This window comes from Coturnix japonica, chromosome 7 (genome assembly GCF_001577835.2).
Source record: "Coturnix japonica isolate 7356 chromosome 7, Coturnix japonica 2.1, whole genome shotgun sequence".
Lineage (NCBI taxonomy): Eukaryota > Metazoa > Chordata > Aves > Galliformes > Phasianidae > Coturnix > Coturnix japonica.
Window position 1 is genome coordinate 9,922,740 of NC_029522.1, and position 9,534 is coordinate 9,932,273.

At 37.6% G+C, this 9,534-nt stretch overlaps 1 protein-coding gene and 1 long non-coding RNA gene across 3 annotated transcripts in view; one reads left to right on the forward strand and one right to left on the reverse strand.

Annotated features, from left to right (window-relative positions):
* Positions 1-9,534, reverse strand: part of LOC107316531 — a 35,178-nt gene that overhangs the window by 13,864 nt on the left and 11,780 nt on the right. The window lies entirely within an intron of this gene.
* On the forward strand, positions 15-9,432 carry LOC107316524 (caspase-8-like). Of its 2 annotated transcripts, XM_015868149.2 has the most exons (8): positions 15-314; positions 2,164-2,493; positions 2,715-2,820; positions 3,797-3,935; positions 5,472-5,548; positions 6,197-6,308; positions 7,396-7,885; positions 8,474-9,432. In XM_015868149.2, exons 2-8 carry the CDS (start codon positions 2,183-2,185, stop codon positions 8,601-8,603), a joined length of 1,365 nt encoding a protein of 454 aa, XP_015723635.1. In that variant the 5' UTR covers positions 15-314; positions 2,164-2,182; the 3' UTR covers positions 8,604-9,432. The 2 variants fall into 2 exon arrangements, with proteins under 2 accessions (XP_015723635.1, XP_032301878.1); XM_032445987.1 differs by lacking the exon at positions 8,474-9,432 and having other exon boundaries at positions 15-2,493; positions 7,396-7,545; positions 7,647-7,833.

Consider the following 9,534-nt stretch of genomic DNA (forward strand, 5'->3'; position numbering starts at 1 on the left):
GCTTCTTGTTGTCTGCAAATTTTTCTCATACTTGACTGATCACGGTATTTTGCCTCTTTAAATCTGCAACGGGAATCTTGATTCATTTAAGACACAGAACTACTGATAAAGGAAGAGAGACACTGAAGCGTTGGATGATGTGAGATAGAACTGTTTTGGACTTGAAGATCAGATACTGCTTATTCTATCCCTTGGTGCCATTTCTAACCTTGGATAAAAGGAAGATTCATGCCACTGAATGTCAGACAGATTTTCTGAGCTCTTACAAGAGTGTGACCTCTGGAAGAAGTTTGTAAGCCTCAGTCTGTTGAAGGGTATGTTATAATTTTGAGCTCATAAAGGTAGGTAGGTTGAAATCAATGAAAAATAGTTTCCATTATGAGATTTAAATATATATTCTCCTGTCTCTTTTCATAATACTGACTCTGGGCTTCAGATATAGTTGGAGGGGTTGGTAGCTGTACTGATTGCTGTATATATTTTTCCCAGTGCATTTAGTATACCAGCGACCAACAAACAATTGTTGGAACTTTATCACTAAATGCAGTGTTCTATGCATCAAAGAGGATGTAAATGCCGAATCTTAAATACTGATTAAATTCTTTTGCACATGGGGAAATATGAAATAATTTCAAAGGGACGTTTAGCCTTTCAGTTTCCTGTATGCACCGAGTACTGCTACTGAATATGGGGCCGATAAGTCATTTTAGGAAATAATCTTTCATAAATATGCTTGGTGACAGTAGGTGAGTTCAAGAGAGACTTTAGAGAATGGAGGTAGGATGTGAAGTATCAGCTGACACAACAGGATGGTGGAACTGAGATATTTTTTAATGGGAAGATGTAATTAATGCATGTCTTTACTACTATCTTTTAATTAGGATTTATAGTTAATTACCATTTAATGAGCAGAACCGTATGCTAGCAAATCCTTGCTACGCTGTTTAGCGTGTACTCTCAAAAGCTTCAGTTACTTTTGTAGGTTTACTAATTTTTCTCACAACCAGTGTAAAAATTCTGAATCCAGAAGAGTGAGAAGTGGAGAAGGAAATAGCAGCAGATTTATCACAGCTATGATACAACTTTCTTTTTGTAAGTCACATGACAACATAGGCCATAGTACATCCAGTACTTTTCCTGAAACTTCCAAGGCAATGACTTTCACTTTTCAGAGTTGTTTCAGCAGTCTTCCAGCCCACCTTCCCATGTAAGTGCATTAAAGCAGCTATTTATGATGTAGAAGAAATAGTTTGCTGTTGTATCAGTTGTTTTTATCTTAGTCAAGTAAAAGACTGATGCAGTTAAATATTGTGCTCCTGTATTTACAGATAGGCTTAAAAGCAGTGTGTAGATGACACATCTGTTCTAGTTGCAGTAATGTTGTGGGTTTGAAACTTGTTTTCTGAACTTCTTATTGTACTCAAAAGCTGGATGCACAAGTCAAATTTAATATTTCTAAAGCTAAGGGAGTGGCAGGTGGTAAGTGGTGGAGGAGGAGGATGATATTTGACGTTCAGTGAAACAGAACTGCTTTGACAAGAATTTTCCTGGTCTTTTTGAAGAGACTGACACGATCTGTATTTGATCTGAATATTATTGAGAGATGGGGACTGAATTTTACTTTGTGCAGATGAATCAGAACAGGAAGAGGTGCTTTGTTCACACTGACCAAAGTCAGAAGCAGTATACTGAAGCAGCTAAATAGGGCCCCTACCTTTGTTAGGATGTAAAACCCTTATCTTTGTCATACTGCAAAATTTGTCCGTCTTATTTACTGTCTATAATGCTGTCTGTATTTCAGATTTTAAGTGACTCTTGATCTCAAATGGAATAATAAGAAATAACAAAAGAAACAACATCAACTTGCCAGGACAGTACATCTTTCATATCAGTATATCCTGTCATTGAAATACACCATAAGAAGTGAGAAGGATCTGTGACTTTCAGTCATTTTTATTTATGTGCAGTTTTTGATGTTCTTCCTTAAGTTCAGAGAATCAAAAGGGCTAAACATCAAACCTTTGTTTGCAGGACAGCCTCTGTCTACTGAAGTATTTTTTACTACGTATATTTATCTCAGACTATTCTGCATGGCATGGTATCTTTTATAATCATGTGGTTGCACTATGTGTTACTGACAAACCAAATTCTCTCTGTGTTTAGATCAAAATCTTAACGTGAAATGAGTTCAGACTTCCAGAAACTTCTTTTTGACATTTCTGAGGCTTTGGCCACAGAAGAACTGGAAGCTCTGAAGTTTCTCAGCTTGGAGCATGTCCCTGTGAGGAAGCAGGAAAATACTGAGGATCCCAAAGCTTTCTTTGAAGTGCTGAAGGAGAAAGGGATGATTCAGGTGGGGGACGTGTTCTTCTTGAAGGAGCTGCTCTACCGGATCAATCGGATAGACCTTCTGGCTTCCCACCTGGGCTCCAGCCGAGAAGAGATGGAAAGGGAGCTCCAGGTCCCAGGGAAGGCAAAGGTGTCAGCCTACAGGTAAGCACAAAAGTAGTATGCTTTTGCAAGCAAAATGTACAACAGTTCTGTTGTCTTTCTTTTTTCCTCTCTACAGTGTTATCTTATGAATAGTTTGGAATAATTGTATTTATTACAGCATGACTACCTGACATTGTGAATTTGGAGACTGTGTTTTACATTTTGCCACATTTACTCCTTGTAACTTTCTTAATCAGTCTTTCTCTGTCCTTTAATGCCAGACAACTACTATATGGAATTGCTGAGGACTTAACTCCAGAAGATGACAGTAGTGTAAAATTCCTGCTGCAAGAAAAATTACCAAAGAACAAGCTACGGGAAAATGCAGTAAGCAAACTGATCTCGATAAGTTTATTGCAAAGCTAGCTCAGAGTCTGCCTATTTTAAGACAGTAGGAAGGAGAGACCAGTGCGCTCATGAAAATTCTGTTCTGCAAAGATTTGTGATGTTAGCCAACAGGTGCTCTGTGTCAGCACAGACCCTTTTTTCTCACTGCTTTTAACTCCCCTGTTCTCATTTTGTCTCCACTACCTGCCTCTTCATCTCTTCTTCTTGCAATATTTGTCATGCTCTTCCTTTCATCTTTGCTTGGCACTTGTAAGGCATTTGTGCACATGATGTATCTAATAAAAGTTTTGGACACCATAAAACGAGCTCTCAAGTGAGTTCCACCACAAATTTTTGTGTGTTACTGGGTACATTTTCTTCTTCATTGTAATCTGGAGTAACAATTTTGTTATTTGGAGGTTTGATGAGCTACTCTAATACTTGTTTTGCAAATAATGAACAGTGCTTTGAAAGTATTTTGTATTACAAAGGAGCTTCCTTAAAAGTCCTATTTATGTTGTAGCAACTATAGCAAAAATTAGCCTCCAACTCGGTGACTAATCTGCTTTAAATAATAAAGTCATCACTGAAGACATTTCCTGTGATAGAAACCATAGTGGTGCAGCTAAATGGCTTACGGTAGTTCACCTGAATGCAGAAGCACAAGAGGATGCTGTGTTATTATCTGCTTACGTGTTTTGCACTGCTGAAACATAGAAGGGTAACTTAACCATAGGCAGTTTCTACAAATCTGGTCTTTATCTCAGCAATCTGTTTCTTCATTCACATTGCATCCTGACCTTTGTTTAATGAACTTTGGAGGAAAAATAAATTGATATTTAGTTGATTGTTCTTTGGGAACTGAGAATGTTGCTTTCTCCAGAAGTGCCTGATAATGCAGTTATTGAAAGTCACTGTATGATTTTGGCTTATTCTTTTTTGTTGTTGTCATTCTATTTTTTTTTTTCTTTACCAGTCAATGTTGAAAGTATTAGTGGAAATGGAAAGAAATGAGATAATTAAGGAAGATGACGTAACAATATTGAAGAGTAAATTAAAGTCATTTAGAGCTGACCTAGTGAAAAGAATTGAAAAGTATGAAGAAAAAACAAGAGGTAAATCAATTAATCAGCCGTTTAGGAGGGTAACTTTTTGTGTGTGTGTGTGTGACTTTTATAGTTCTATCATCAGGATATTAGGAATCTAGGGATGAGAGACCTCTTAACGTATATTAAGATAAGCAAAATAGCTCTTGTTACCCATGGTTTCTAAAGTTCTCTGCTATTTCATTATCACATTATATTTTCTTGTACCTCTCCCTGAGCCATGTTCTGCCTGTTCTGGCCTGTTTCTCTGTTATCTTTACCTTAAATGCAAAGGAAGCAGTGCAGTGCTCGTTTTAGATGAGTCCATCTTTTCAGTCACTGAAAGAGAAAGGAAGTGACAGACTATTGCCTTGGAGGAACTCATCTTATGTTGGGAAGTGTTCAGCAATATTTCCTGTTAGCCAGCCTGTTTTCTCCTTAAAACTGAAGAAGTTGGTGGAGACCAGCAGAGACCAGCTGAAGTTTATTTGCTTTCTATACGAAATATGAAATTTCAAGAACTTCACTATATCTGCACTGTTGCAACTGAGGTGATGGCTTGTGACACCAAAGATGAGCCTTACTCTGGGGTGTAGGATATATTAACCACCAGCATCTGAGATGTATTAAATGTTTCCCCAGAACCTCTTTACAATTGATTCGGTATGGTTGTGTTTCCTTAAACACATCTGTGCAGCCAAGGAATTATCAGTGAAGTTACTCATTAGTTTCCTGTTGGCATGCATTTATGCTGCTGATCTATCCTCATGTCTCTACAAAAAGCAGAAGAAAATAGCTAATGAAAGCCAGGATAAACAAGCCCCTTGTCAGAAGAATAGATTTAGTACTATTGGTATTTCCCCCTTCATAAGCTGTAAAGGAGCACATTGGTAGATTTTGTTTTCCTGACAATTAAACTCAATTTAAAAGGAGTATTGTGATTTATTTTCTCGTGTGGAATCCTGGGTGATGATTTATTCACTTATTCCTGGCAGTTGTATTTAAAGCCATGTTTTCTTGCTTTGAGAAGTTCTTCCATTATGCTAGTGCTTGATGTGTCAACCAAAATAATGTCCTCTGGAGAAGGGACAGTAACTTCAGAAGTAAATGAGTTGGCTGCAATGTATCACTATAAAAATGGGTTTACACTTTTACTTATGTATCCCATAGTGGAGATACTAGTGAATGGCTTTCCTTCAGTGACTGTCACATTCACACTGCTATTACTTGGACCTTGCTACCAATAAAAGAAGAAAGAAATTAATCAAGGGACAGTCACTGTGAGAATGCAGTGCGTGCCATTTCCTGTCTCACGCTGCTGTGCGTGCACAGGCCCAGAATTTCACTTCTGCTAAATAACCATAATATTATCTAATATGGGTTGTACAGTCTTAACACAACTGTATAATTTGTTCCAAACTCTGCACAGATTCATCCTGCCTTTTCGTGTTGTTTTTTGTTTGTTTGTTTGTTTGTTGTTTGTTTGTTTTTGTTGATGTTGTTTGTTTGCTGTGGAAATATTCAAAATGGAATATTTATCCTAAAGTGTTCTATTTATCTCCTTAGAAAATGATTCTAACAAAAATCTGAGCTTTCCGGTATGTGTGTCTGTGCAGCCACCAGGACAAGGAGCAGCCAGCCTGGTGAGAAATACCTCAAGATTGCCTTTGGAGTATTCATCTAACTCTTGGGAGAAGGGGGAATACATTTTTAAAGCTAACTGATTGGAAGAGCTAAAAGAGAGGGCTTCTGGTTTTTATGTTGCCCTTGGAAGAGTTCCTGTTTTCAAAACAAGACCCAAGCCTTGTCCATTAGTGAGGACCTGGCAGTCAGCAACCTTATAGACAATAAAGGTCATTTTCCCATTTGTCTTGGAAAGAAAAGCAATCTTAAAGAGACTAGGACAGTAAAGTCCTGTCCAGGAGTAACTTGGACAGGCGTGAAGGGACCAGAAGCATCTGTTATCTTGCTAGGAAGTGAAGTGAATGGTACAGTGCAGGAGCTTTTCCTCCATGTGTGCAGATTGAAGTTAATGGATACTGACTTTCTCCCATTCCAAAATCATATCCTAACCAAAGAGAGAGAGGAAGAGAGTTTCTAGAAGAGTAAACAATTTTCTCTCACCCATACCTGGGGCTGACTTGAACTCTTCAGCTTTTTTTCTTGTAGTTTACCCTCAAGACTTCTTTTTTTGTGTGTGTTTGGACATGGAGGAGCACCAGTCTGTACACAGCATATTTCTTTTTTTGGGTGATTGTCATTGCTTTCATACATGGTTTCTTTTTTTACAGTTTGTGGAATCATATAAGATGGAAAATAACCCCCATGGTTACTGTGTGATTCTGAACAACTACCGTTTTAAAAATCCAGATGAAACCAGAGAAGGGACAGTGCAAGATGGAGGTGCGTGCTTTAGTTTGTTCTTTTGTGTTACCCCCTGAAAGAGTTATGTTTACTGTGAAAAATGATTGCTCCCACTGATCTCCTTTGCCTCCAAATCAACTGCAGTGACAGTCACTGTAGAATTTTGAAATACACCATTTCCAACAGTTTGGCTGATGACTTTAAGAAGGAATGTGTTTATGTTATCAGTAAAAAGCATCATGTTAACTGGTCATATGTTACAAAAAGTGAAGGAGATATTACTAATCCACTGTTCCACATTCTGATTGCTTTTAATTTTTACCTATCATGAAGTAGCATTTTTGAGGTCCTTAAAATCTTCCAATGTTTTGTTTGCATTAGAAGATTGGTCATGCTGCAAGCTGAGAAAGCATTCCAATTTAGTCACTATTGACACCACTTGCAATAATGCTCAAATAAATATAGTTATTTTTCTGCTTCACAACTTTCATTAATGCTCATTTTCCTGCAAGAATCCCTTCTTTAACACAGTAAACTAAAATGAGTTTCATGAAAGCACACGTCACTGTTGTTTTAACTCCACCCAGCCTGTCTACACGCTTCTTTCTTCCCAGCTGTTTGATCTTTCCCTGCACAAAAGTCAACATTTGCTGGGAAGTCCATGTAGCACTCTGTCCTTGCTAGCATGTTAGCAGGGTACCCTGCCGTCCTTCTTGCTGCATTAATCATTCTCACAGAATGAGGAATCCATTTCATTTAAGAATGGTAGTTCGTTATTGTGAAGAGTTATTTCTTCCTTATGCATCTGAGATGGCTATGCAAATAGTGAAAGCCTTCTTTACAAGAAAAAAGGTACGCTTCACTAAACTGTACAGATTACTTTAAGGACAATTTGAAACCTGCATTTGTTTTAAATGGTAACATTGAACCTGATTGTGTAGGGGTGTTTTGGTTTTTTGTTTGTTTGTTTTTTATTTTAAAAAAAAATTAGGTCATTTTCTAATTAGACTTGTCAGACTAAGAGACAGTCAGATGAACTTATTGGTGGGATCTAAACACTTTTGCTACAGATAGCCTGATGTTTATATTTAATAAGTACTTCTGACTTCTTTTTTTTTTTCCCCAGATGCTCTGAAGAGAGTATTTAAATGGCTTCAGTTTAACACAATTGAGCACATGAATCTAGAAGCAAAGCAAATGTTTGCAAAACTTAAAGAATACAGTAAAAAAGATCATAGCAACATGGACTGTTTTGTTTGCTTCATTCTTTCACATGGTGAGAAGGACAAAATAAAAGGCGTTGATCATGAACTTGTAAACATTAAAGATTTAGTCTCCTGCTTCAGCGGATCTAATTGTCCTTCTCTTGCTGGCAAGCCCAAGCTATTTTTCATACAGGCCTGCCAGGGCTCTGTAGGTCATCCAGCTGTCACAGTAAAAGAAGACTGTTCTGATCATCTTGAGACAGATGCTACCCCTCTGCCTTCTATTCCTGACCGGGCTGATGTTCTGGTTGGCATGGCTACTGTGGAAGACTTTGAATGCTACCGTTGTAAACATACGGGCAGTGTTTACATTCAGTGCCTCTGTGACAAGCTGGAGTTACTTTGCCCACTGTAAGTCTTATTTTGAACCCAAGTACAAATTCAGGGTTGTAACGCAACGTTACATATATTACAGGGTTGTAATGCTGCAATATTACATATAGGTAGGTGTGTTTATGTGTGTGCATGTTCTTAACATTTATTTTTTTTTACTGATTAATGATTTTTCTTCCAGTGACATCTAATGAGAGGCAAATTTGTTGGGCTAGTACACAGGCAGAAAATCAGTATTCTTTACTAGTAAATTTGATTTGGAAGATGGAATTTTTCTTCCAGACACTACCTTCTCATGATGTTCAGAGGGGGCTTGGTGAATGCGTAGATTGGTTTTGTTTCATTTTACTGTGCTAATGTGAACACATCCAAAGTAGAAGGCTGTATTAGTTTGTAAGGTGATCCTACATGGAGGTTGCTTTCATTCCCCAAAATGTACTGAATTCTTTGGTTACACAACGGAATGTGCAATTTTAGTTGCAGGCAAGGTGAAGGAAAGATAATAACTTTCTGAGATCTCACTTTATTAGAGCAAATATAGATCAATTTCTGGCAAGGACCATATACTGTGTATTTTAATGTAATTTTTCTTCATTTTTGTTCAAGTCGCAAGGATCTCATAACCATCCTGACAGAAGTGAACAAGGAAGTGGGAAGAAAAGAATTAAACGGGTGCAAGCAGATGCCAAAGATAACATCAACCCTACGGAAACAATTTATCTTCCAAATTCCATAATGCCAGTCAATTGAAAAGCAGGAAAAATAAGAATGTCATTGATTAGGAATAGCTTCTGGAAAGGATTTACACAGGGAATTTAAGAGAACTTGCAAGAGAAATTGTCTGGGTTTGTAGTTTGTTGCTGTTTGGCAAGGAGCCATCTGACCTAAATTTTTCAAATGACATGTTTAATGAGTCTTCTCAAACTTGAACTGGTAGGTCTTTTAAGGAAATGGAGGAGTAAAGTCTTGCTTTCCTGTCCTACAGAAGCAATGAAATCTGTTCAGCCCTGGTTTTAAGTAAGGAAGCACCTCCCAGCAGTATGATTTTTAACTGTTATATGCCACCAGAACTATCATTTCTATCTTTTGAGAGAGTAAGTCCTTGAAATCTAAAGAAAAGAACAGGAAGATCCAGTGCGTCAGATCCCTTCCCAGGGAACTTGTGTAAGGCTATACCTGATTTACACAAAAGTGAGTAACTGGGTATCTCTGGAAGCTCTGTAGTTTGTCACAGACAATAATGTATCTGTACAGAAGTACAAAAGAAAAATGATTGTTATATATCTCATTCTTTTCCTTCACTTTTTTTGTTTGTTCGTTTGTTTACTTTGTTATTAATCTACATGGTTGGGCAGCATTGCTGGTTACAATTTTTAATAATAAGTTCCAATTGTGCTCTTTCTCAAAGCGCTTGGGAAAAATTATGTTTTGAAAGATTGTTGATCACTGTAAGTAAGGTCCCACTCCATGAGACTCACAATTCTGAGATGCTGTCACCTCCTGGCAACTGGCTGTAGCTTCTGCAGGCTTCTAATCTCTGTTGTAATAAATACTGTTGGTTATCACATTGTTTGTGGTGTTTTCCTCTGAGGAGCTGGTTGAAAAACAGTCGGCACAACAGACCTCCTTTGCTTCGTCTGAAGAAGTTATTTTTGCTGAAGTATTCT